At 36.9% G+C, this 26945-nt stretch overlaps 4 protein-coding genes across 8 annotated transcripts; 2 read left to right on the plus strand and 2 right to left on the minus strand.

Moving 5' to 3' along the window:
* Positions 1-1279, minus strand: oip5 (opa interacting protein 5). The gene is made up of 5 exons (XM_081351584.1): positions 933-1279; positions 712-778; positions 501-623; positions 292-373; positions 1-151 (listed from the first exon to the last, which is right to left on the minus strand). Exons 1-5 carry the CDS (start codon positions 1168-1170, stop codon positions 62-64), a joined length of 600 nt encoding a protein of 199 aa, XP_081207710.1. The 5' UTR covers positions 1171-1279; the 3' UTR covers positions 1-61.
* On the plus strand, positions 559-6191 carry nusap1 (nucleolar and spindle associated protein 1). 4 transcript variants are annotated; one of them, XM_081351579.1, is made up of 12 exons: positions 559-616; positions 1811-1876; positions 1965-2111; positions 2212-2404; positions 2575-2658; positions 2836-2948; positions 3643-3693; positions 4181-4344; positions 4476-4639; positions 4726-4848; positions 4968-5073; positions 5626-6187. In XM_081351579.1, the coding sequence occupies exons 1-12, from the start codon at positions 590-592 to the stop codon at positions 5711-5713; spliced, it is 1326 nt and encodes a 441-aa protein (XP_081207705.1). In that variant the 5' UTR covers positions 559-589; the 3' UTR covers positions 5714-6187. The 4 variants fall into 4 exon arrangements, with proteins under 4 accessions (XP_081207705.1, XP_081207703.1, XP_081207704.1 ...); XM_081351577.1 differs by lacking the exon at positions 559-616 and adding an exon at positions 1373-1608 and having other exon boundaries at positions 5626-6191; XM_081351578.1 differs by lacking the exon at positions 559-616 and adding an exon at positions 1373-1608 and having other exon boundaries at positions 2836-2918.
* ndufaf1 (NADH:ubiquinone oxidoreductase complex assembly factor 1) lies at positions 6090-10641 on the minus strand. 2 transcript variants are annotated; one of them, XM_081351581.1, is made up of 5 exons: positions 9876-10641; positions 8297-8855; positions 7150-7335; positions 6510-6584; positions 6090-6356 (listed from the first exon to the last, which is right to left on the minus strand). In XM_081351581.1, the coding sequence occupies exons 2-5, from the start codon at positions 8813-8815 to the stop codon at positions 6216-6218; spliced, it is 921 nt and encodes a 306-aa protein (XP_081207707.1). In that variant the 5' UTR covers positions 8816-8855; positions 9876-10641; the 3' UTR covers positions 6090-6215. The 2 variants fall into 2 exon arrangements, with proteins under 2 accessions (XP_081207707.1, XP_081207708.1); XM_081351582.1 differs by having other exon boundaries at positions 9637-9878.
* rtf1 (RTF1 homolog, Paf1/RNA polymerase II complex component) lies at positions 10023-26518 on the plus strand. The gene is made up of 18 exons (XM_081351576.1): positions 10023-10249; positions 12165-12275; positions 14960-15110; positions 15198-15402; positions 17197-17314; positions 17401-17512; positions 17801-17942; positions 21841-22018; positions 22179-22261; positions 22347-22434; positions 22670-22777; positions 22878-22955; positions 23052-23173; positions 23804-23861; positions 23967-24044; positions 24145-24243; positions 24328-24442; positions 25432-26518. The coding sequence occupies exons 1-18, from the start codon at positions 10166-10168 to the stop codon at positions 25536-25538; spliced, it is 2037 nt and encodes a 678-aa protein (XP_081207702.1). The 5' UTR covers positions 10023-10165; the 3' UTR covers positions 25539-26518.
* Positions 26519-26945: the final 427 nt, after the last annotated feature.

Here is a 26945-nt window from a genome sequence, read left to right on the forward strand (position 1 = left end):
CAAATATATAAATACTTTATTACAACAAGAAAGCTGTACATATTCCACACCTGCCATTTTTTTAGTTTACATTGTGTGTGTGGACAATTTTTTCCATCATTCCCTCCAGAATCTTCACCTGCTTCAGTTGAGCTTCTAAATGCTGCTTCAGCTAGAAAAAGAAAATCCACAATGTTCAATCCAACTAAGCTGAGCAGCTGTTAAAGCAACCTAAAATATAATTTAATAGAATATAATGTTGCTCTCCTTCTGTACAATAAGCAGTGAATGCATGAGTACATAAATACAAACCTCGTTAATATTTTTGTCCACGAGTCTGTGTTTGAAGTTGATTTTGGAGGCTTTAACACATGTGCCACTTTTTAACATGTAACTGAAATAAAATAAAAAACATTTGTTAAAATAAAAAAATATGGCTGTCATAAAAAATATGTAACATTGTTGATTTATATTAAGGCAATTCTGTTAGTGTGCACATTATTATTATAAACTACTCCCACCAGTTGATGAGCTCTTTTCGTAAAAGGAAGAGATTTCGTAAAGCAGACAGGTGCTCTGGGGTGGAGTGAAGAACCAGGCCAACAGTACCATGGCAACCAGCACAGTGAAGGACCTGGTAGGTGCTACAGACAGAGAAATCTCAATGGGACATCCAAAACACATGCTGGACGTGAGCTGAAGCGGCTGAGATCAATAGAAAGCAATACTCACGAGGAAGCCAGTTTACCCTTCAGACTCATATCCAGCTTTTTATTCACCCTCACATCCTCAGTAACAGCTGCAAAGGGAAAAATTCAAATGTCTTTGCAGAGATTATTACAACACACCCACCCACGTGTTTGGTGTATTTTGCAAACCTTTTCATGACTGAATTTATATCTGCACCGTTTTTTAGTCTGCATGCTTTTAAAATGAAGTAAATTACAACTTACTCAAACAAATGATACTTTGGAGGCTCTGGACTTCCCCGCAGATGCCGAGAGAGTCTCCAAGCACTGTGTTGCATGTCATGCATTGGAGAACACTGCAGTTCCTGTAGTCTACCATACACATTTCTGTGTCCGTCACTGCTCTTAGCTGATCTGCAATTGAACTAACGTTAGTCTGTGTCGAGTCACATGGACCGATATCATAAGAGCCTTCAAGCAAACTTCGAGTGCTGTTTGACATCGTTAGCTAGTAGCTACTTTTGTCCTTATTCTGCTCACAGAAGTTCAAAAGACGCAACCACGTTAATTAATTTATTGGCTTGAACTCTAGGTGGCGCCCAAACCCACTCAATCAAACCCCGCTTTTGCCTAAGCCTTTCAGCCAATCAAAACCAACGAGACAAAAACGCCACTTCTTATTGGGTGTAGTGCAGCGTCGTCATGGGCTTCTCAACCAATCATGTAACGGAAAGAGCTGTTTTTGAAACACGGTTATTTCATTTTTCAAACGGTCGGCAAATCAACCTAAACAAACCGATCTGTATACCAGTGAGAGGGTCAACATTACGTTATATTTCTGCATTTGGCATTAAGATTATCCAATATGGATTTGGACTCGCTTAAATATGCGGAATTGCAGCGCCTCGCTAAAGAAGTTGGAATGAAAGCGAATATGAAGGTAAATCGCGTTTATTAAGTAGGCTAACTTATAAGTGATGTAACGTTAGTGCTGTTTGCATGCTGCCAACCCATGTGTAAAGTTAGGCTACTAAATGATCTGCATTATATTCACACACATACATATATATATTGGATTTTAACTCTTACTTTGTGGCTGTATGTTTTTTATTTTCTAAATGCTTGGTTTTAATTGCTTTTAGGCTGAAAAACTATTGAAAGCTTTAAAAGAGCACTTTTCAAAACAACAAGAGCATACATCGGAAAATGTGAGTAATAGCTTTGTTTATTGTTACCCATAATCTGTTCGAAATGTGAAGATTTGTAATAACAGAAGCAGCACTGCATTGTTTGCAGGGGAATGATGTAGCCGACGCGCACGACGATGCTGTCCCGCCCGTTGACGCGCAAAGCGCGCACACGGCAACGTTTGTGACCGAGCGCCGAGGAAAAGGACGCACTGCCAAGAGAAAGCTCAGTGACTCCCCACCTGTCACTGCTCAGGTATACACGAGCATATGTACAGAACAGATATATTATTTTATTTAAAAAAAAAAACGTTATGTCATTTTGTTATGAATTGTTTTTCATATGTAATATTTAGACTGAAGAAAAGCCGGCACAAGAGGAGAGCCGAAGGGGCTCCAAGAGAAGGAAGGTGTCCTCAGCCAAGAACACACAGACTCTGATTCCACCTGAAATCTCTACTAAAGAGGAGGATACTGTGGAGAAAGCTCTAGAATCTGGGGAAACCAATCCAGACTCTGAAGATGCTTCTATAGAGCCAAGTGTGAAAGGTGAGGCTTGAAGAATTATACTCAATTTCAAGTTGCTCGTGGAGAGTAGATATTATTCAATCATCCTTTTAATTACAATCTAATAGATGTAAGGGAGTTGAGGAGGTTATTTATTAGTTTGTGTTTGTACAGTGTATGCGGTGATGAATTTTAAAATGTATATCTTGCAGGTGTGGGGAGAAGAACCGTGGGTAAAATCCCCCGTCATGAAGGTCTGATGAAGAGGAAACCTACGCTGCGGCCGACAACTCCTAGTAATGCGATCCTTCCAATTATATATGTGAAAAGAAAATATATTTTCCAGTTCCTGTAATATTCAAATGACAGTTTCTTGTTTAGATGACTGTTGCGTCTGAGCTCATTTAAGATTTGTAACCAAATATTCTGAGCTCTGCCCTTCAGTAATGCATTTGCAAATCTCCATTTCCCAGATTTCAAAAAACTCCATGAGGCTCATTTCAAAAAGTTGGAGTCCATCGATTCTTATGTGCAAAGGAAGAACAAACAAATGGAGGTGATCAGGAATTCAGTCAAGGAGCTGAAGGTAACAATAGGGTATATGTCGAACGTCGCATGACGAAACCGGAAACCTGGTCTCATCGCATCCGCTTGTCATAGAAAGTGTTAACAGCCGTATGAACTGATGCCGATATCTATGGAATTTTAAGGTAATCAGCTAACCTATCTATCTCACTTTGTTATTGGCTTTTTATTCTATTTAAATATCTAAACGTTAGTGTGAAGATTTTTTTTTTTTTTTTACTTTTAAATATCGATCTTCACATGCGAGGGACATTGATTATGATCATCTTTGCTCGCTCCTTTTAAGTTATCTTGAGTAAAACCGTAAAAAAATGCATGAAGCACATACAAAAGACCTGAACCGGAAGCGATGCGTTCTGTTTTCCGGTTTCGTAATGCGGCGTTCGACATATACCCTATTACCTTTTTTTTTATATATATATAAAATAGAAATATTAGATGAAAACTGAAATTAAATGAAAATGTAATAATTTTGCTTTGGCAACTTACTGAAAATATTTGAAATAAGTTTAAGTTGATGCACTAAAATCACAAACACATAAAGCTAAATATAAACATTAAAATATGCTAATTCAAAATATGAATTAAACTATAATAGTAAAAAAAAAAAACATTTTGGAGTTCACACTTTATTTTTAGTTCCAAGGGTTTTATTTATTAGTGGTTTATATATTTATTTATTTTTGTAATTTTAGACACTGTCAGAAAAGACGCTGAAGAAGTCGGTCGAGACAAAGGCTCAAACTGTAAGTCACCGAACAACTCCTGTCAGCTGTCAGGATTCACTTTTTGAATTCGCACACATCCTGATCATAAATTTGTGTCAAATATTTTTAGATTAAATTGACATATGAAGACTTCAGATGCAAAAGCCTCTAAGTCCGTCTAAAAAATTTGTTTAATATTAAAATTTTTATCAGGCTCCTATGTATAGGTTTCTACCCAAGTACCAGCATTTCTGAATGGGCTGAGACTGGGATTTAGTGAGTTTGAAGTGAAAGTATTTGATGAACGTATACTATTAGCATTCACTCAATATTATCTCATTTTTGACAGAGGTGGCTTTTAGAGATTTTTGCATCGGAGGTCTTCATATATCCTTTCTAAAACTATGGAAAGAAATCTCACATCTTGTTGAATGACAGTTCTATTGAGTCTGAGTCAAACAAGTTTGTTATTCCTGGAAGAGGTTGACCTGAATCATAAGCAAGCTTTGGTATTGTCTCCCATTAGAAGGCGCCTTCTAGCCGAGCATCTCTCTTCAGTCCTGGAGTGCAGGAGAAGAAACCGGTGCCAGAGAGACGCAGGCTCACTCAGCAGACTGCCAGCAAGTCTGCATTGAAGGACAGCGCCACCTTCAGGCCAACCGTCCTCACCACCAATAAAATCAATGTCAGGTAAATACATCAGTATGCTTTAATCCACTTACATTTATAATGATTTTAGTTTTGAGATCAAGTTAAATATTGGTGCTAAAGCAGAGCATTGACAAAGTGACTTCACCTAACTGCTGCGTTTCTGTCTCTAGGTTCTCAAAGGCCACTCAGGATAACGAATACAAGCGTTCTCTGGTAAAGACTCCAGCTCGTATGTCTCCTCTTGTCCCTCTCACCTCCACTCCGGGGAGAAAATCTGACGTTCATACCAAACCTGAACTTAATAAAAGTGTCAACACCATCAATAAAACACCTGGTATGGGTAATGCCATTGTGTTGCGCTAATCATTTTTATAACTGATTTTATGAAGCATCGGTTTCATTTGTTGTTGGTTTTTGCAGGAGTTACTCCGTTTGTTTTTAATGGGAACACCAGCATGTCAGTCACACCTGGTACCACCAACAAGAATAAATTTGATCTGAAGGCCAGTCTCTCTCGTCCACTCACCTACAAACCACACAAAGGTTTGTCCACACTCAGACAAACATATAATGTAATGCCTGGGACTAATGTGTCAGGCACTCCTTTCTTGAATTGAATCTTGTATCTGCTTGCTATTCATTGTCATATTTAATTTCTGCAGGAAAACTGAAGGCTTTCGGAGGTGCACAGGAGAACACAGAACTTAATAAATCTCAGACTGTTCCTTCACACCAGAAAAACTATAAACAGCACCAAGTTCAAACCAGGTTAGATGCTTATTTTGGTTATGCATTGAGAGATGCAGTACTGTTCAAAAGGTTGGGGTCATTAAGATTTTTTTTAAATTTAGCAAGGATGCATTAAATTGATCAAAAGTGACAGTAAAGACAGTTATAATGTTTCTTTCTGTTTTTATATTTTCATATGCTGTTAATTCCAACATTTTATATATATAAAAAATTCCAGAAAAAAAATGTTTCCATGAAAACATTAAGCAGCAAAACTGTTTTCAACACTGATTGTAATAAGAAATGGTTCTTGAGCACCAACTCAGCATATTAGCATGATTTCTAAAGGATCATGTGCAAATTCAGCTTTGCCATCAAAGGAGTAAATTACATTTTAAAATATAATAGAAAATAGTTTTTAAATGGTAATAATATTTCATAGTATTGCTGGTTTTATATTGCATTTGGAGAATTTAAAAAAAAATCTCACCGACCCCACTTTAAACTGTATCGTGCATTTAAATTTGATCTGTCTCATAGACTGAAATAACTTTATCTCATTGAATATGCTTTGCCTTTTTTAACCTTCAGAGAGGAGCGACGTACCAAGCACACAGTAGACCGAAAACAGAAGAAAGAGAATATGCTGGGTGCCAGACGAGGCCTGGTCATGGCCTAAATCCATTGTCTTTTCTGTTTTTCTATTTTAGAAACTCACTGTACATGTTAACTTTTGTCTGTTTTGTTCCAAACTTTTTTTTTACATTTTTTACTCTTCTGTAATCATCTGTTTTATTATTATAGGTTAATGTGCAGTGAAGTTATCAAACAAAATGTTTAATTTCTTCAATCCATTTATAGATGAGGATTTTATATCTTAAACATTGTTTATGATTTATGTGTGAAGAGATGCCCCGATGAATTGTATTTAGTATGAATGGTTACATTTGTACTGGGACAAAAACAGCAGTCACTTAAACATTGGTCACACAAAATGTCTATTTCAAATTGAGCGATTTTTGTCCTTCATGTGGTCATTTTTTATGTGTATATATGTGTATGTGTTAAAGATATCGGCCTGCAAAAAATACATCCAATGATTTTTTTTTTTTACAAAGTTTTTATTAATAAAACGTTTGTTACGTTTGATATCTGTGATTGCTGAATCCTCTTTAATCCAATTAGACCTCAGGGTTTCTCTTGTAAAGCTCATATGCAAACTCCTCTGTGTGGGCAAGGTCGTTACACAGACCAATGAAGTCGATCTCCAGCTGAAATGGACCGTCTGCTTTGTCCCCCAGTGTAAAACCAATACTCTTTACCTAAGAGCACACAAACAAGTTTTTAATCTGAGGTATGATGAATTTGCACCACAATACTCTCATAAATGTATCATTAGTGGAAATAGAAGGATAAATGATTAGATGCTCATATCAATTACTAGATAAACTATGAGGAAATAAAGTCATGCTGACCTTATCTAACCAGAGGACATGCTGGTTATCCTGTATTCTTCCCCGACTCGAAAGGAAAAACTTGGAGAATGGGATCTGTAAGATAGTGATGATTTTACAATTAAGCAAGAGATCTGGACCGTTCAAAAGTTTGAGGCATACGCATAGTAAGATTTTTTTGAAAATAGTCTCATGTTCACCAAGGCATTTATTTGATCATAAATACAGTAAAAACTTATTAAACTTAATAAAAAAAATATTTGAATTAAATTTCCCATACCAGGACTATGTATCAAAGCTCTAATGAACTATATATAGACAGATGCCATGAGAACTGTCAAAATATCATTACAATTTCTACTTTTATATATATATCACTGATATATTATCAGTTGAAAACATGTACAGTGGTACATTATTTTCAGGATTCTTTGATGTAAGTTCAAAAGAAAAACATTTATTTGAAAAGGAATTTTTGTAACAATGCAAGTCTTTACTGTCACTTTTGACTAAATTTAATGTTTCCTTGATGAATAAAAGTATCTTACTGACCCCAAACTTTTAAATGTAGTGTAAAACAGATTCATTTAAATGCACTTTCATATGAACTGCAGATGAAGTATCTCTAGATTTCCATTAATGTAAAATTCTTAAGACATGCCTTAACATCCTGCCAGTAGGGTCCCCCTCTAGTGTAGAGGAAGTAACTGTAGATGTCATCTCTCTGATGAGAAAAGAAGGTCTCAACAGACACGTTTACCATCCACGGTCTTCCATCTCCCCGGATACGCATATGTAAAGTGTTGAAACTTGACCAGTCATACGTTTTTTTTCTGTCAAATGAGGCCTGCAGCAGAGAGGAATATTATAAGCTCAAATAACATGTTATTTCCCCTTTACGGCTAAATTTAAATCTATGTAAATTTATGCAAATAAACTCTAAAGCTGTGTTCTAATTTCTAATGTTTTCTAATAACTTGCAACTCATGAATTATAGTGTTTCAATGTACTTTCATAATAATTGTACAATTCTAAATTGAAAACACACCTATACAACACCGTTCAAATGTTTGGGGTCAATCAGACTTTTTAAAAAGAAATGAATAATTTTATTCAGCAAGGATGCATAATTAAATTGATCAAATGTGACAAAGACATTTATAATGTTTTAAAAGGTTTCTGTTTCAAATTAATGCTGTTCTTTTGAATGCTCAATTCATCAAAGAATCCTGAATTTTTTTTAATCAGTTTTCACAAAAATATTAAGCAGCACAACATTGTTGTCAATACTGATAATAATAATAAATGTTTCTTGAGCAGCAAATCAGCATATTAGAATGATCTGATTCTGAAGGATCATGTGACACTGAAAACTGGAGTAATGATGCTGAAAATACAGCTTTGATCACAGCAATAAATTATATTTTAAAATAGAAAACATTTATTTTAATATTTCACAATATTATAGATGCAGCCTTGGTGAGCATAAGAGACTTTATTTAAAAAATGTACTGACCCCAAACTTTTGAACGGTATTGTAAATCCAAGATTATGTCTAAAACCATGTTTTCATGTCATTTGTGTGAGTTTAATCCACAATAGAAAATATAATTTTGAAAGGAACGAGTCATTATATTACAAATTCATTTAAACTTTTTCATACTAGCTATTCTCATTAATAACTTTAATCCCCACTGAAAAAAGTCCTGTAGAAAGCTCAGTCTTTATTTATTATTAAACCAAGCAGACAGCAAGAAAATAATTGAATAAGTAATCAGATTATGGATCAGACAGAGAGATGTACTGACCAAAGGTTGTTTGGAGCGCAGAGTGCAATATCCACTGTATCGAGTCTCTCCATCACGAGGTGGCGTGGAGCACAAAGACCCGTACAGAAAACACGTGGTGTTGTTCTTTCCCAGTTTGGCGTATGCCACACTATGGCCCCCAATTTCCTGATCAGATGACACGACCCACTGATCGAGACTCTCCGGCCCACGGAACTCCCACTGGACACGGGTCTGTTCCAGCATGTGCTCTAGTAATGGCCTTCCTTCTGGTCCAGTCCAGCGTTGGACAAACTCATCCTTCAACAATCCAATGTGCTTCTTGATACCTTCCACACCTTTGGAGAAATCAAAGTGTATCTTTTGCCAAGGCCAACGGGTGTCTGGGGGCTGACCTGGTCTGCGGTAATCTCGTTCAAATACGCTCCTGGTGCTCAGTATAGCTGAGCATCCGAGCGTAGATGGAAATAACAGTGGCTGCCTGTGAGTGACTCCATAAACTCCTGACAGAGCTTTTAACGCTTTCCTCGATACAGCCATTTGGTCCGAGTAGCTCTTGTGACCAGATCAGTAGAATATGCTGAAAAAATTAAAACATCGTAATGAAAATGAAATGCCTTTTTATATTTGCTGTCATATAACATACGGTTGATCTTCTGGATTCAAATGTTTTCACTTTTTAAATTGGGCTCTGGGGAACCCCAGGGGGTTGAAAATGTGAAAATAAATAAAAAATTAAAAAGATTTTAAAAAAAAATACATTAAAATAAATAAGTAAATAACTAGATAATAATTAGAGTAAAAATAATTAAAGGTATAGCGGAGGATTTTTTACTTCCGGGTGGATCACCTATACTATTGGTCCTCCTAATTGTCAATCATTCTGGTGAATCAATCAAACTTTTCAAAAAGTGGAGAGGGCGGGTCTTATCTAAAATTCGGAAAGATCCTCCACTATACCTTTAAGTAAACAATAAAATTGGGATTAAATTAAATAAGAAAAAAACAAAAATGAGATTTAAATACATAATACATTTATCAGTGCAGTACTATAGTGGGTAAAAAAAAATTAATTGATTGATACAAGATATTTTCCAATTAATATTTTAAATTGGTATGGTACATGGTATGTCCATTTGAATTAGCTTAAATTGGCTTTATACATGCAAACATACGGCTGCCCTTTAAACTTTAGCACTATCATGCATAAATGGGGGTCTTTGGAATCTAAAAGATTGAAAACCCCTAGCACCACAGTAGTACAATAACATGTAAAAAGCCCCTGAAAATCTTACATGTAAAAAGCCCCTGAAAATCTTACAGTCATCTCTCTTTTTTTTCTTTTCTTTGCAAACACTTACACGTTCACTTGACTGAGCGATGGGACTGGATGACATTCAGAAGTCATACATGAAAAAGCCATTGCGTGATTGAATGTTAATGATGTGTTACAGCTATGCTACAAACACTGAGGGTGACCACATTTATCATATTTAAAACATAATAAAATAATAAACGTAAAATATGTCCCGAAAAGCAATTAATTTTTATTACTCATTTCATTTGTGCCATTGTAGTCCGTCATATAATCTGTCCTTACCTGAAACAAGCACACGTGCTTATGGTCCTACCGCCACCAAATATCTCTCGCAGGTGATTCCCATCCACATCACATTTAGTGATTAACAAATAATAATATAATTTAGGCTAAATAAATGTATACATATTATGTACAATTAACAAATACAGCACATCTCGGACCCTGTGTACGTCGTCGCTGGATTTCGGAGTGACGTGTGCGCATGCGTAGTACAGCTCTAGCGCCTTTGTGTGGAGGAGCGCGGCGCTGCTGTTTAAACACACACACACAGGGGAGCCAGGCAGCTAACCATGGTGAATGTAAAGAAACGGAAAGGTCGGGTCGTGATTGACTCTGACTCGGAGGATAGTGCAAGCGATGATAATTTGGATCAGGTAGGAATATCATTCACGTGAATGTGATCCAAAAACCTCGCTGTTTACCGATCTCTGAGGCATTAAGGTGTCAGAACTGTATGTGTGTGTTGAAGTCCCATGCTAAGTGATGTAGGAAAGCTAGCTGGTTAGCAGGGGCCTATGTGGTGCCGTCGTGTTGGTTTTAAGACAGTAACACCTGAAATTTTGATATTTTACGTGCTTTTTATTGTCGCCTGCAGCACGCGGCTATTTCGGCTTTACAAAAGTAGCCGCGTGCGTTAGAACCTTTTCTGTTTAATGACGTCACAGCGCCGCGGCTAAACTTCTATTTCGGTTGTAGCCATAGAAATATGACGAGAGACTAGAGCGGACTGACTCTTCTCACACAGTTCTGAAAGCAGTTTCTGATTGGACCGTTGAAAGTCACATGATGCATAAAAATAAGAATATGGAGACCTATTCAAGTAATAAAGTTTACTGTTGTGTCAAAAGAGCTTATGTAATTTATGATGTGCTTAACTGCTAATGGTCATTGGAAAATATTTTTATAAAACTTAACATTTTAAAAGTTATTTACAGGTTTAAAGTTTAAAATGTAAAAAAAAATGCTTAATTTAATGGTGATTTTTTTATATATAGAAATATTCAGTTTTAGATTAATAATTCAAAATAGCACAAATAAATAATAGAAAATTATTTAATTTGCTTTTGGCAAGGTTTTCAATCTTATAGGTGCCATATGTCCACCCTTGTGTGAGGGACCCCCAGCCTAAAATTTAAAAGGCGTCTATATAGTTGCTTGTATAAAGACTTAATATATACAGTGAAAAGAAATGTTATATAAATATGTCTAAAATATTATTTGGAAAATATTTAGTTTATTTTAAGTTGCATTACTTTTTTTCTACTAACTAGTACTGTACTGTTATTATTTATTTAAATATTATTTTTCAATTTAATCTAATCGTTTGTTAAGTTAATTTAATTGTTTTTAGTTTTATTCTAATTTTAATTTATTTTAATTTAGTTACTTAAATAATTGAATCGTATTTTATGTTTGTAATTTTTTTTACCGTTATTATTTCATTACAAATTCACACGGATGCCCTAGGCCTCCCTTAGGTCTTGAAAATCCTTGCTTGGCGAACACATGAATTTGAACCATGATATGCCCCCTATAGGCAGCACTCCATACTACACTGCTGCTCAACCTCACTTGTTTTCATTTCGATGTTGTTGACAAATTTCAGAGCTAGCCAGCTAGCAGCTAAACAGAGCTCAACACAACAACTATCAGCAGTGTGATTACTGACACTATATTACCATACATATTATACATATATATTTTTTTGTGTTGCGTGTATGTGCTATACTGAAATTAATTAATACTAACAGATTAATTGAGTACAATAACATAATTATGCTCAAATGCAGGTCATATTTGGACTGAAAACCCCATGTTCAGTGGAGTTTGACATCTGTCTGTGCTTTGAAATGATTAGACCCTGTTCAGCCATATAGTGGTTGTTAGAGCATTGGGAGTGTTGTGTTATAACTATACCAAATCCCTCTGTTATGTGTCTTTGTACTTCAGGATTAAATGAGCAGCACATAAGCAGACACCCTGACAGGCAATCTTATAGATCCCTCACTATTTGGGTTCATTAAACAGAAAGAAAAGCTGCTTTTTCTGCTTTAAAACTAGCATTCATAAATAGCATATGTAGCATTATTTCTGCTGCCACACCTTCCCTGCAGGCTTCAAACATAAAGTGGAATTTTGTGGACATTTTGACAGCCTGCACGTTTTCTTTTGGTTTTCAATGAACAACAAAGACAACAAAAACAACAAAAATTCAGCTTCTTTCTTCGCCAAGTACAGAAATTTCACTTGGGAAAGTCCTAGCTGTCAATCTTCCTCTGCTTTTTGCAGGAGCTGCTGTCTCTTGCCAAGAGAAAGCGTGTGGATTCTGATGAACAGGAAGAGCCTGTTAGTAAACCTGCCGCCTCCACGGACTCAGAGACATCAGACAGTGATGATGAGGTATGGAGCTTTTCACTTACTAAAGGTTGGTGCTGGCTTTTTTGGATATTCAGGCTTTTTCCTGGGTCAAAAATGGTCTTTGGTGGAGGCGGATGGACACGGTCATCCACACACACAGTTCAAGGTACCCTACCTATGTGAACCGTGAGCCCAGCACTAAAAAAATCCCCAAAACAGTTTGTAATATTAATCCATCCTATTTATTATTGATACAAAAAATAATCAGTCTGGACAGACGATAAAATAAAGTGCTTATAATATGATATTTAATAATCTGTAAATTTATATCTAAAAAGTCACTGAGTGTGAGTGACTGATTGAAAAGTTTGTAATAAAATGAACAACTAAGTATCACATTACTTAGAAAAGGTGGTAGCTCTATTATTTTGCATTTACACTCTAATACTTACTACAAAGGTCATTTGACATAATGACAGTATTCACGAGACGAGCGTGTAGAACTCGTGCTGAACATAAACTCAACCATGGTTTTGAGAAATGTTGAGTGGATTTTGTCTAACTTTAACACATCTGATTGCAACAGATATGTCTGTGACTGGCTACAAAGTTCAACGCTGCAAAAACGCATTGTAAATACTAAAACCCCTTGACGCTCTTCACAGAACACAAACACTCACGGGAGCATTTGAAAGCATCCGGCTATCAGCGGGTATCGGTAATACAGAACGGCAGGATTAATCATATTTAATGATTAAATTAATCTTTGGCGGGACTGGCTGTTGGCAATTGTTTTTCAATGCAGGAAAAATCCTGCAAACATTATTTTGAACCGTCTAGAAAGGGTTGTGCCGATAGTTGATAGTCAGAGATGCCGATCCCTTTGACGATAGCAAGATGATAATTGGCTCATTTTCCCATTAATGTATTAAATTATTATTATTATCATCAGGCTATTATTATCAAATTAATATTAGGGCCTACAATTCATTTGCCTTCCATAATTTCATAACAACTTCACCAATCACCGCATAACCACAATTGCAAAAATGAATTTATTCTATCATTATTGTATGGTCCACAGGAGTAATATTAAGGCAATAAATAAAGATAGTCGATATAATGATATCAGCATACAGTATGTTGTGGTAGATTCAGCTCTTAGAATTAATGTGGCGTTAATGTAGCAAAGAAGCCAAAAGCTCAGTCAGTTTTTGCTTTCACTTTCAGTGAATATTTGACTGTGGTTTGAGAGTCCTTTCATAACTCTCATGCACAGTTGTGATATCCGCAAGCTCAGCTTTTGGGTGAAATACTTCTATGCGACATGACATTTTTTTCTTTATCACCAACTCCCTCTGTGCTCGAAAAATGTTAGATAACGATTATCATTTCCCCTCAATAATAAAACGTAGTTATTAAACAAATGAGCAAATAAATAAGTAAATTAATGATCAGATAGTAAACTATTACACCCCCAACCTGCGGCGCTTGACAATATCGTGTATCTGCGATCTCACAGGCTGGTGATATGACTTATGTTATAGAGCATATCGCCCAATACTAGTCTAGAAATACCATTCAGAACATTGAAGATCAGAGATGTGTGAATACAGTTGATCCTGCTCCTCTCAACGGGCCTTCTTTAGCTGATGTAATTTCCACATAGCAGGAACCAAGCAAATTACATCACAGTTTTATTGTAGTCGTTACTGCAAGTAAAAGTTCAGCATGTCTGCCAAATCAGTATCATACAGTGAGAATACACTTTTAATCATCATGTGCATGTTTAATTCTTTTTTTTTTTTTTTTTTATTCTGAAGTCAAAACTAATTTGATCAAAAATGTCATAAATCGATCGTCCAGTGAAATGAGACTTCTGACTTCTCTCTGGTGACGCATGCTGGAATTAAACCTGCCCTATTCTTACAATCAACTGCAAGTGTGCATTCAGATCTGGCTCCATCCAAACAACAACCGAGGACTTGAACCTACTCACTCATTTATTTATTGCTTTAATAATTCATTTCACTCAGTTGTACGTTATAATACAGAATAAAAAATCTGCTGCTACATTTCCATGCTGTTTAATATACTGTTCTGGTCTTATTCTGAGTGGTTTATTAGTGCATGTTATTCCACAGAAAATAATGTTAACCAATAGACACATATTAGTTTTGGTGTTGTTTTAAGGTGTTGCTACTGTTGTAGCAAATCTTTCTGGTAGTTATTGTAATAATGTTATAAGGTTTCAAAAGGAAATAACGATAGATTTTAAAAAGAAGTTCCACAACCAATAAGGTGAACTTGTTCCACAACCTGAGGTTAAAATCACATCTCAATCTCACTATTTCATATAGACTTTGAATGCAAATCAGAAGCTAGTGTAATGAGAAAGCACATTTTTTTTCAAGCGTATGTACTGCAGTAAGGTTGCAGAAATCTGCAGGTTTTTGTGGTTATTTAAATCTACTAACAGAGCAAAAAAAGGTGTAGTTGTCATTTTAAGTCTTGATCATTTCGATGGCAAAATACACAGTGACATTTAGAACGTACCACAATTCTAAATACATTGAATCAGTTGTGTCTTATGTCTGATTAGGCGACTGAAGTGTGTGCTGTTGTACTTATGAAAATATATTGGGTCTGAAAGAAATCCTCAGTGTCCATGTCAAAAGTTGATTGTAAATTAAACTCCTCATCGATGTGTTCTATTGATCTATTAGTGGACTGTTGGAGGCACTAAAACCAAAAAGAAGGGGAAACCTAGCAAAGGGCCTGAAAAGAAGAACACAGTCAAGAAAAGAAAGGGCAAGGCGGCGTCATCCGGCAGCTCAAATGGAGACAGCTCAGCCGAGAGTTCGGCTCCAGAGGAGGGTAAGGCAGAGGTTTGGATTCTGTAATGCTGTTTTCTGGAAAAGTACATTTCAAAAGGTGTTTATCCCTGCTTTATGTTTTCATAAGGTGAGGTGTCAGACTCCGACAGTAACAGCTCATCCTCCAGCTCAGATTCTGACTCGTCATCAGAGGATGAGGTTTTCCGGGATGGTTATGGAGATGATCTAATGGGGGATGAGGAGGACAGGGCCCGTTTGGAGCAGATGACGGAAAAGGAGAGAGAACAGGAGCTGTTTAACCGTATAGAGAAGAGAGAAGTCCTCAAGAGGAGGTGAGAGGAGTTTCAAAGCTCAGATCTGAGCAGCCACGGTCTAATTTAGTCGAAAAGACGGAACTGCGAAAATAGCTTTAATTACATGTTTTTTTAGGACTGAAATATTCTCAATGTTGTATTCAGTGTTATTTTAGTATTAATTATTTGCTATTATAGTATTTGTCATTTTAGTTTAGGCTTTAGTATTTTTTTTTAAAGTGCCCCTATTATGCTTTTTCAGACATTACCTTTCATGCATTGTTTAACATAGCTTTTTGTGAGTGTAAAAGGTCTTAAAAGTTTCAAAGATCAAAGTGCACGACAAATAAAGTTATTATCTCCTAAAAGAAAGAATCTGAACTGGCATGAACTTGGATTCTGAAATGTCAAAATGAGTCATCATAAATTTGCATAATGGCAGCCTATGATTTTCAGTGGCTGCCTGTGAATGATGTCTACTGGCCTCAATCACTAGTTGTGGCTGAGGCCTGGAAGAGTTTGGTTTATGTTGTCAACATGTCAAGAAGACACTGATTTCTGTGCGAGTGCGAGTCCGCTTTGCATGCACTTCAAAAGGATGAGGACTCACACTAGAATTGATAGGAAAAAACCAACACCATTGTTACCATTCATATCACTGTTTATCAGATGCTGAGGAAGCTTTTCGGAGCTAAAATTCAGATATGGTAATAGGGGTTTTGTTTTCGACGCTCTGTGTAAGCGGTAGACCAATCACAACAGACTGGACCATCTGGCCAATTTCAGACTCTTTGAGAAATAAGGTGATATGCAATGTGTATTATAAGAAAAGTTAAAGTGTTTTTTGACCTTGGATTCATGTAAATCTATTGTTTTACTATTGTTTAAATCTATTGTAGCACTTTAAATATTTTTATATAGCTTTAATTTATTTTTTGTTTTATGCCCGGTACACGTATGATTTTGGGCTCAGACGAAAGAGGACCAATTGTGGCGATTTAGGAGTCACGACCACAGAAACGGTGGTCATACGTTGTACAGTGAGAGAGGTTCAAAGACGGCCGTTGTCACGGTCTTGCGACCAAAGATAGCCTGTGATAATTTTCTGACAGTGTCAGAAATTTTATATGATCATCTCTGTGTGTTTTCTGCTACGACCTACGTCTACTGACTAGCAAATAAAATTGCAACATGAAATGGCGTATTGATCAACGCGACATAAAACTACTTGCCTCAAGCTCTATTTACAAAATTGGCATGCCAAGTTGGCCTCTTTTCCCTAGCCTTGACCGCGTCCATATTCTCCTCTTTCGCTTCCTTCTCTTTTTTTAGCACACATAAAAAACACAATTGCCAAGTTATCTTGCTCTATTTGTTTGCCACTACCGCATGCTGATGACGTTTTATTCTTCTGTACTAACTTGCGCCGTAGCCTACGATTCAGGTGTCATCATTGTACAGTCTACAAACATGTCGTACCCAAGTTTATTAGATCCATGTTGTACAGTGTGATTTGTAATGATCTTATATTTGATTGCTGAAATCACAGTCTGTAGCAAGAAAGATATTTCAGTTAGTTTCCATTTTTCATTTTTGTTTAAGTATTTTATTTCAACTTTATTTGAATTATCGGAAAAAAATACATTAGCTAATGCATTAGGTGTCAATTACTGAATTGTTTTTAATAGTTTTAGTTTATTTATAATAGCAACACTGGTTGTATTGTGCAGAAATAAATGTCATTTTGCCGTGAATGAAGTCAGATTTGACTTTTCAAATAATTTCGTAAGAAACGGTTCTTCTTATCAATAAATGTTTATTTCTTCCAATAAGGTTTGAAATAAAGCAAAAACTGAAGACAGCGAAGAAGAAGGAGAAGGAGGAAAAGAAGAAGAAACAGGAGGAGGAGCAGGAGAAGAGAAAACTGACTCAGGTCCCAGATACTCAGGTGGTAAGTAAACTGTATAGCCAACAAGCCTTTTCTAAAATAGGAACGCAAATGTTTTACACTCGTGTTTCCTCTCGCTATTAATGCAGGTAATGTCCCACAACAAAGAGAGGCGGATCAAGAGAGATGAGAAGCTGGACAAGAAGTCACAGGCCATGGAAGAGCTGAAAGCAGAAAGAGAGAAGAGGAAAAACAGAACTGGTACTTTTCTCATCACTTTCTCGTCGTTAATCAGAAGATTTTGAATAACAGACAGAATTTCAAATAGGAATTAATCATTAAAAATCCCAAATAACCCTACTTACTCAGATTATAATGCCACTTACATGCAGAGTGATGGAACTACAATGTAGCATATTTTTAAAACATTTATTTTATTAAGCTTTTTTTTTAAACAAAACAATAAGTAGTATATCTTGTATTGTGCAGAAAATTAGCATTCTGTAGCCAGTCATGCCAGTATCTGATCTATAACTATTAACCTTTCAGCTGAGCTCCTTTCCAAAAGGCAGCCGCTGAAGACAAGCGAGGTCTATTCAGATGATGAAGAGGAGGAGGAAGATGATGATGACAAGTCTTCAGTAAAGAGTGACCGCAGCTCAAGGTCTTCATCTTTTGATGAAGAGGAGGAGTAAGTATTAGACGATTTACCTTCTTTACATTAACCTTCTTAGTATGAAACAACAATTTTGATAAAATGTTACATTATCACTTAAAAATGAAATCAAATTACATGATTGGCAATGATTGGGGATGGCAAGTCGCGCACCGAGTGGTCTCGAAGAAGAACACGACACTGCAGTTTGGCACGACTTCTGCAGTATTAAAAGCCAAATAAATAAATAGCCAAAGCTATAACTCTGTTTTCTTTAAAATACTGTTGAAAGACAAACAGAACTAAAATCCATTGTGGAGATGATTCGAGCATGTTACTGAGGCTTACTGTCTGTGCTGTAAACCACAAATAATATATTGCCTATTCCGCATCTCAAGCGCAGGAATAACGCTTGCCACAAAGAACTGGCAAAAGTAATGAGCCTATGCATGAGACATTTTAATTATTTATTAATAAAATAGTGTTTTCTGTCAGTGTCGGTTGCAAAGATAAAGTTGGCGATGCTGACTCACCATCCTCGCAGTACTTAGTGAACGCGCCTATAGAGAGAAATGCACACTTCATACGAATTAGCCTACATATATGCAGCCATTTCTTTGTTTTTAATTGTTTTGTTTAAAAGTAGCCTAGACATATTTCAAGCTTTCTATACAGCCTACTACGCTGAGTTTCGGTTCATTTATGAGGCGAGCTCGGACAGTTCGCGCGCCGGCGCTTCTGTTCTGATTATAGGCTATTGTCTACTATAATTGCTTCTTACTTATTAAATCCAATTGGATGATGAAACATTGATTAAAATTAAGATACAGTTTATACAAAACGAAATTCACTTTAAAGAAAGGCTTTCTAGGCTACAAAACAAAACTTAATTAAGTGGTCAAAATCATGTCCGACTCCAAATGTCTCCCGATATATTGGGCATCTTATGATCTTACTCATCTCATGCGGTTGGTTCTTTTCTGCAAACCGGTTCTTTCGGACAGTTCGTTTCAATGAACCGGTTCAAAAAAACGGTTCACCAGTTCTTTTACGTCATCACGTAATGATGTCAATTCTATCATCCCGGCGAATAAATATACATTCAAATAAAGGCATGTGTAATCAAAACTTCAGTTAAATAATAGTACTCATCGTCATAATCATCTTGGATAAGTTTCTTACATTTACGTTTTGAAAATGAACCCTGTAGTAGGTCTAAGGCGACGCGCAAACGTGGATGTTTTACATGTCTTAAAGATCTAAAGTGAATAAACTGGTCTTCATCATTTTTATTTTATTTGTAATTAAATAAACTTACATTTCGCCGAATTCGGCCCCTCATTCAAGTCCTTGGTTCACCCGTGCTGATCAGCACAGCATCAGTTGACCCAAAAAAAGTTCGGTTCAGAGAAGGTGTTATCACGCATGCGCAGTATCTCCAGCTCATCGGTTCTCCGTATCGAACGTGTCCAACAGAAACAGTTCTCGGTTCTGTACTGGTGATCCGAGAACTGCTGCAACAACCAGTTCTTGACTCGAGAACCGTAGCATAGGCCTATGTGTGCTGAGCTGAGAACTACTGAAACCTTACTATAGCCTACAGTCGACAAAACTAAAGAGTCGATGCATGTCTCCAGTATGTTAAATAGGCTACGTTATGTTTCGATTAACACATTATAAACATTTACTTTGCACCCTTAAAACATTGGCAAGAGTTTACGTCAAAAATGTATATCAACTTACTTAGAAATTAAATGATCTGTTCCTGAAAATAATGTTTTAGTATAATAATACATGTTTAGTTTTACAATCCATTTATTGTGTTTCCAATCTTTAAAATAATACAGTGAAAAGACAGTAGCCCATGTGATAAACATGTTTCTAACATGTTTTATTTTGTTACACTTACACTTATTGATGTTCAACAAAATACTTAAGAAATATGGATTTCGTCCCTCTGAAAAAATTGCACGCATGCTCAGCTCAACAGCTCATTGGTTCTCAGTATGTCGAACACGTCCGAAATAAACAGTTCTCAGTTTTGTACTGGTGATCCGAGAACCGCGTACTTACCTGTGCGTTCGGTAGTGCGCGCATGCTCAGTATCAGCTGCTCGTGCTCATCACTTCTCTCAGCACAACATGTCTCAGTTCAGTGAACTGTTGGATTTACTGCAGTAACATATAGGCCTACTCCGGGATATTGGTTTCTTTCGAGTCGAAGGGACTGTCCGGACTCAGGCATGTCCGAAAGTGAGTAACTTTAGTAACTTGTGGATCAGTGCTGACGCAAGACGCGAACTGTTTCGAACGATTCAGTCCGAAAGGCCCGTTCACACCAAGGACGATAACTATAAAGATAACGATAAAGATATAATTCTAAAAATCGTTCTCCGTATTAAAGAATAACAGAGTTCACACCACAACTATAACGATAAAGATATGAGGAACGATACGTTGGGATCACTTTCAGAACGATTTTTTTCCAGCTGTCGAACGATAAAACACTGACAGCCAATCAGAATCCATTCTAATTTAAAGGTCTCGCGCATTTAAAATGGATCTGGATCATCCGGGCGCGCGCGTTCTTAGAATAAAAAGACCGTTATCGGTCGCTGGTGTGGACACATATATAGTTATCTTTATCGTTATCTTTATAGTTATCGTGCTTGGTGTGAACGGGCCTTTCGGACTGAATCGTTCGAAACAGTTCGCGTCTTGCGACCAGTTCACTAAAAAGAACCGGTTCAAAAGAACGATTCGTTAACGAACCGGACATCACTAACCTCTGGTGTTTGCCTGTATGTGTGTGTGCGTGCATGTGGGGGAGGAGAGGTGCGATTTTCGAATAATAATCAAATAATACCCAACGATCTTCGAATATTATTTTTGATTGAAATTCCCATCCCTAATATGTATTTCAATGCTTTACAGGCTTTAGTGTGTTGTTTCTTTGACGAATTTGCTCAAATAAACAGCGTTTCTGTTACGAAATGGATATTTGAGCCTTATAAAAAAAACAACATTTAAAACACCCCCCAACCACCGCCAGTAGTTGGACCATTACCACCGCGGTGGTAAAAACTGCCACCGTCACAGTCGTAGCATGGATCTGGATGGGAAGGATAACTCTGGGAGTTGGAAGGGGTGATTCTGCCTTCTCACATCGCGACACAGGTTCATGGATCTGAGTGGTGCGATTTTGGTTTCATATCGCATATCGTTACAGCCCTATTATTAGTGTTTGGTATTCAGTTGTAGGCACAAGCCAACAGTTTGGTGACGCCGTCTGAGCCTTACGCTATAATTTTTAATTAGTCACGGTAATCCCGTATACCGCGGTAAAATAGGGAGGAGGTTTGACGGTATCAAAATTTGTATACCGCCCAACTCTACATCATACATATTTTTCTTGTCACTTTTGATCAATTTAATGCAATAAAGGTATTAACTTCTTCAAAACTAAAATCTTACAGACCCCAAACTTTTCATTTAGTGTATGTGTACATTATGTAAATTGATGTATAGATTTTATAATTTATATACAGTACTTCTAGATTTTAAGTTTTCGGAAGTGAGAATCTCCAGCGTCGGTAGCTTTATTGTTATGAATATACATTACATAGTGTACAGTTGTAGAGTAATCCCTTGAGCTGAGGGGTAGGCTTAGGCGATAAAGCCTGGCTGTTATCGTCAATAATTCTCGTTATGTTTGGGTACTGCAGACGGCGTCTGTGCGGGGGTATTATTGCGCAATATCAGCAAGAACACATCGTCTCAAACTGTCAGCAGCGTTCTGTGTGCTCGTCACCTTGTGAGTTCATTCTTCCAAGAACAACTAGCAAGAGCGTTCTCCCCAAGAACACAAGTCCATTCTTTGCATTCTTGGTTTTGAGAAACACCCCATGTTTATCAACTGTGCTCCTGTATTTCAGGAAAGAGGAGGCTCCGCCCAAGTCCCAGCCAGTGTCATTACCAGACGAGCTGAATCGGATCCGACTGTCCCGGCACAAGCTGGAGCGCTGGTGTCACATGCCGTTCTTTGCTAAAACTGTTACTGGTTGTTTTGTTCGAATCGGCATCGGAAACAGCAGCAGCAAGCCTGTTTATCGGGTCAGTGAAAAAATTTACCGTTTCTCATCCATTCACGTAATAAACATCTTTCAGCTTTTGTGATACCACAAACAACTGCAACCTGAAAACACACATTTTAAGATATCACATGGAATATACAGAGTTGTAAATGAACAATTTCTGAAATCTAATCCTGTAGGTGGCTGAAATCACTGATGTTGTGGAGACGGCTAAAGTTTATCAGCTGGGGTCCACACGAACGAACAAAGGCCTTCAGCTCCGGTACGTTTGCACAGGAAAACCGATTATACGTGCGTTCATCTCTTTGTCGTCCATGACTTGTGTAATGTGTATTGCATGTTTGCAGACATGGAAATGACATGCGCGTCTTCAGACTTGAGTTTGTGTCCAATCAGGAGTTCACTGAAAGCGAATTCATGAAATGGAGAGAGGCGGTGAGTTTTAAATATGGAATGTTCAGTAAAAAAACTTAGAATGTAAAACTATGTATTCTTTTTTTTCCCTTTCATCTCATTTGTACTTAGACTTTTATTTACTGTCTTAAGCAAATTTTATTATGGAATCTAAATTTGAATATTAGTTGAATTTCTGGTTAATTGTAGAAGTGCTGTCACACTGGTGCATTATGGGATGTGCATATCCAGTAGTAACCTTGTTGCTGCCCCATAGATGATGTCAGCAGGAATGCAGTTTCCTACTCTAGATGAGATCTCCAAAAAAGAGCAGTCCATCAAGGAGGCGGTCAACTACAAATTTAATGACAAAGACATTGAGGATGTACGTCCCACTGATGTCATTTCCTGTTGTCCTTAATACAAGATATTCTGATGGTTGTCAACTTAATGATTGTACTAATGTGAAGTATTTTTAATGACAGATTGTCAAAGAGAAGGACAGATTCCGAAAGGCGCCACCAAACTACGCCATGAAGAAAACACAACTTTTCAAAGAGAAGGTTGTAATGATTAGATGTACTACATCTAGATTTGCCCTTGTGTCGTTTAAGTGCCTACTTGTTCTCATGCTAATCATGCATAACTTGTGTGTACAGGCCATGGCTGAGGAGAGTGGGGATGGAGAGAAGGCGAAAGTACTGCAAGATCAGTTGAATGAGCTGGAGGAGAGGGCAGAAGCACTTGACCGACAGAGAACCAAAAATATCTCTGCTATCAGGTCAGAAACGCACATTCAATACTACTATTACTCAGGTCAACCATTCAATAGTTTGGGGTTTGTAAGATGATTTTAATGTTTTTGAAAGAAGTCTCTCATGCTCAAGTTAGTCAATCAAGTTATTTGATTAAAAAATACAGTAAAAACAATAATGATGTAAAATATTACAATTATTGCTGTCAAATCAAGTAATCGTGATTTAATTAATTCTAAAATAAAAGTTTGTGTTTATATAATATATTTGTGTAAATATTATATTTCTATATATATTATATGTGTGCGTGCGTGTGTGTGTGTATATTTTGGAATCGATTAATCGCGATTACTTGATTTGACACCACTAATTACAATTTAAAATAACTTTTCTATTTTAATATATTTTAAAATGGTGATGGCAAAGCTGAATTTTTAGTATCATTACTCCAGTCTCCAGTCCAGGATTCTATGAATAGAAAAATCAAAGGAACAGCATTTATTTATAAATTAAGAACTTGATAAATTGAATGCATTCTTGCTAAATAGAAATTTTTAAAAATCTTACTCATCCCAAACTTTTGAACAGTAGTGTACACACAAACCCTCTAACCCCTCCTCTTCATAATCATTTTTCTTGTTTTTTTTCTTTTCCAGCTATATCAACCAGAGGAATCGGAGTTGGAATATTGTGGAGTCTGAGAAGGCATTGGTGGTAGGTGTTCCCGTCAGGATTTATTTATTTATTTATTTATTCATTCATTCATTTATTTAGCTGTTTCTCTATTCTAGAATCTAAAATGTCTTGGTTGTGTTTCAGGCAGAGGGTCAGAACGCGAAGAACCAGCAGATGGATCCATTCACCAGACGGCAGTGTAAACCGACAATGGTGTCCAATGTGAGGCATCTTTCTGTCAGCTTTTCTGTTCTACTTTTCCTTTATTCTCATCCTTTTTTGATAATTTGAAAAAACTAAATTTTCTTCATTTTTTTCAAAGGCAAGAGATCCCTCAGTTCACGCCGCTATTTTGGCTCATCTTAACCAGAAATACGGTTCAGGCTCAGGCCAAGACAACAGCCAGCAGGCTAATAAACAGGTAACACACTCTCATAAACAAGACCACTGCAGCATGAGCCTGTTCTGACCCAGAATTCACTTGTTCAACTTGTTTATTATGCAGGGCCAGGCTAACCAGAAAGACAAAGACGTTACCAAGCAAAACAGTGACCTCTCAGAGGACCTTTTCAAAGTTCACGACTTTGATGTCAAAATTGATCTACAGGTTCCTAATGCTGGTAAGTGCCTCAGTCCATTCAAAGTCACTTAAATCACCTTTCTTCACCATTCTGATGCTCAGCTTGAACTTCAGCAGGTCGTCTTGACCATGTCAAGAATCGGGCCAATTGGAATCCGATCATATTTAGCAAGTGTGAATGGCAAAAAATCGAATGATTCTAATGAATCTAATGAAAATCAAATTTTTTACGCATTCGTTTTGATTTGCATTCATATGTGGTTTGAAATTGCATTGCTGGTTTATGTAACTTTCTCATAACATTGCTGCTGCTGTTGTTGTTTTTGGCGTATGCCTTTTAACGCAACGTCATTGCCATAGAAACCAATGCAGATATTCCGGAAAATGAAAGGGCACCTCGGGACACACAAATCAGATCCAAACAGTTGCCATTAGATTATATTCTAATCGGATACACAGATAATCGGATTTGGATTGACAGTGTGAATATAGCCTTAATGCATTGAGCCATGTGATTGGCTGATTAGATATTTGCATTAACAATCAGTTGAACAGGTTTACCTAATAAAATGTTTGGGGGGAAATTTAAAAATATTATTATTTTAAATAAATGCTGTTCTTTTGAACCTTGTTTACTAAGAATCCTGAAAAAATATTTATCACACTTTCCACAAATATATTAAGCAACTGTTTTCAACATTGATTATAATTAGAAATGTTTCTTGAGCAGCAAATCATCATTTTAGAATGATTTCTGAAGGATCGTGTGACACTGAAGACTGATGTAATGATGCTGAAAATTCATAATTTTTTCAACTTTATTAAAAAGGATATTTTAAATTTCACAATATCTGTATTTTAATCAAATAAATTCAGCCTTAGAGAGCAAGACTTCTTTCAAAAGCATTAAAGAATCTTACCGATCCCAAACTTTGGAATGGTAGTGTATATGAATCTGATCCTATGATGTGATATCTTCAATTTGATTGTTTATTATATTAATTTATTATTTATTTTAATCATCAACAGAATCAAAGTCTTTGTCGGTGAGTTCGAATGCATTGCCTGTTAAAGATGGGGCGCCACGCCGATCTCTCAACCTGGAGGACTACAAGAAGAGACGAGGACTCATCTGACCTACGTTTTTATCCACCCCTGCATGATTGGACACCTGTTCCAGGGGGTCTAAAGCTGCGGCCACCCCTGTGTGTGTGAGTGTGTGTGTGTGTGTGTGTGTGTGTGTGTGTGTGTGTGTGTGTGTGTGTGTGTGTGTGAGAGAGAGAGAGAGCGTGTATGATGAAGAGAAAGAAAAAGTGTGTACCTTTAAGGCTGAGCGTGTCAGAAACCGTATGAGTGTGTATGTAAATGTTCCACCTGTTTGTAAGAGGAAATATTCATGAATAATGAAAACTTTCAGGTCTTTTCCTGCAAAGGGTCACTTTTTGAGAGGTGAAAATTTCTCTGCATTATTTACGGCGTGTGCCGGCGTGAGAACAGAAATGCATTACCTCTGATTCTCCTTTTCTTACCAGTGTATGCAGCTTATTTTCACCCTCTCAGACCCTCACAGAAACGACCCTTTTATATCCAAGCTTGTGAATGACTATCTCCAAGGACACTATTAAAAAAAGATGACACAAATCTTGGGTTTTTTTGAAAGTTTTTTTTACTTGTCAATGATGTGATTGGGTCTGCCTTGTTCCTCTTGAAAACTCTCGAAAGCTTTTCTTCACCCCGACCCATGTGTAATGGGGTTGTTAGAACAGCCCTGCTTAACTCCGCTTTCTGGTTTAAAGGCTGAGGGGCCGACCAATCAGAGGGGGAGTTAGGCAATGTCATCACACTCCCTAAAGATAGACGTTTGTTTCATGTAAGACAATGATCAAAATAAACGTGTCTGCCATGGGCAAGAAAACATTGAGAATTGATGTATCTTTTTTGTTTTTACTGCTCCTTTTCTTCCACATCCCTCTGTCTCCCTCAGAGCAGATGTAAGTGTTATTGAACATTAATTATTGATGAAGTCTTTTAGTCAGTTCTCGTATAGTTGTGGCATGCCTTGTAAATAAGCGATCTTGAGTGAGCGCTGCTGAATAAAGGAGGAGCTGTTTCATAATCCCTGTGTTTGTGTTTTTACTCTTCTTGCATGTGTTTGTACTGAGGTTTGAAGCGAAAATTGCAATTTCAAATTACAACGCAGTACAAATTTAAATACATTATATATTCACTTAATATCACAATTTGGTGAAAATAGGGGTGGATTTTAAATTGTGAAATAATATGTTCACAAAATGTGATTTAATGGGGCCATGAAAAATTACTGCATGGTAAGAAGGAACAGAGGCATTATATACAGGGTGGGCCATTTATATGGATACACCGTAATAACATGGGAATGGTTGGTGATATTAAAGTCCTGTTTGTGGAACATTAGTATATGTGAGGGGGCAAACTCCTCAAGATGGGTGGTGACCATGATATATACTAATGTGCCACAAACAGGACTTTAATATCACCAGCCATTCCCATGTTATTACGGTGTA

The sequence above is a fragment of the Scardinius erythrophthalmus genome, assembly GCF_964197995.2.
Source record: "Scardinius erythrophthalmus genome assembly, chromosome: 21".
Classification (NCBI taxonomy): Eukaryota; Metazoa; Chordata; class Actinopteri; order Cypriniformes; family Leuciscidae; genus Scardinius; species Scardinius erythrophthalmus.

Bases quoted from the DNA above. Each gene is read 5' to 3' on its own strand.
- oip5 (XM_081351584.1), bottom strand. From the start codon at position 1,170: ATGTCAAACAGCACTCGAAGTTTGCTTGAAGGCTCTTATGATATCGGT. The intron at 624-711 runs GTGAGTATTGCT...CTCTGTCTGTAG, and splicing joins AAGGGTAAACTGGCTTCCTC to CACCTACCAGGTCCTTCACT. The intron at 152-291 runs GTTTGTATTTAT...TTCTTTTTCTAG, and splicing joins TGGACAAAAATATTAACGAG to CTGAAGCAGCATTTAGAAGC.
- nusap1 (XM_081351577.1), top strand. From the start codon at position 1,534: ATGGATTTGGACTCGCTTAAATATGCGGAATTGCAGCGCCTCGCTAAA. The intron at 1,877-1,964 runs GTGAGTAATAGC...CATTGTTTGCAG, and splicing joins AAGAGCATACATCGGAAAAT to GGGAATGATGTAGCCGACGC. The intron at 4,345-4,475 runs GTAAATACATCA...TTCTGTCTCTAG, and splicing joins ACCAATAAAATCAATGTCAG to GTTCTCAAAGGCCACTCAGG.
- ndufaf1 (XM_081351581.1), bottom strand. From the start codon at position 8,815: ATGGCTGTATCGAGGAAAGCGTTAAAAGCTCTGTCAGGAGTTTATGGA. The intron at 6,585-7,149 runs GCATGTCTTAAG...ACTATCTTACAG, and splicing joins CCTACTGGCAGGATGTTAAG to ATCCCATTCTCCAAGTTTTT. The intron at 6,357-6,509 runs GTCAGCATGACT...GTGTGCTCTTAG, and splicing joins ATGTCCTCTGGTTAGATAAG to GTAAAGAGTATTGGTTTTAC.
- rtf1 (XM_081351576.1), top strand. From the start codon at position 10,166: ATGGTGAATGTAAAGAAACGGAAAGGTCGGGTCGTGATTGACTCTGAC. The intron at 22,019-22,178 runs GTCAGTGAAAAA...CTAATCCTGTAG, and splicing joins GCAGCAAGCCTGTTTATCGG to GTGGCTGAAATCACTGATGT. The intron at 22,435-22,669 runs GTGAGTTTTAAA...GCTGCCCCATAG, and splicing joins TCATGAAATGGAGAGAGGCG to ATGATGTCAGCAGGAATGCA.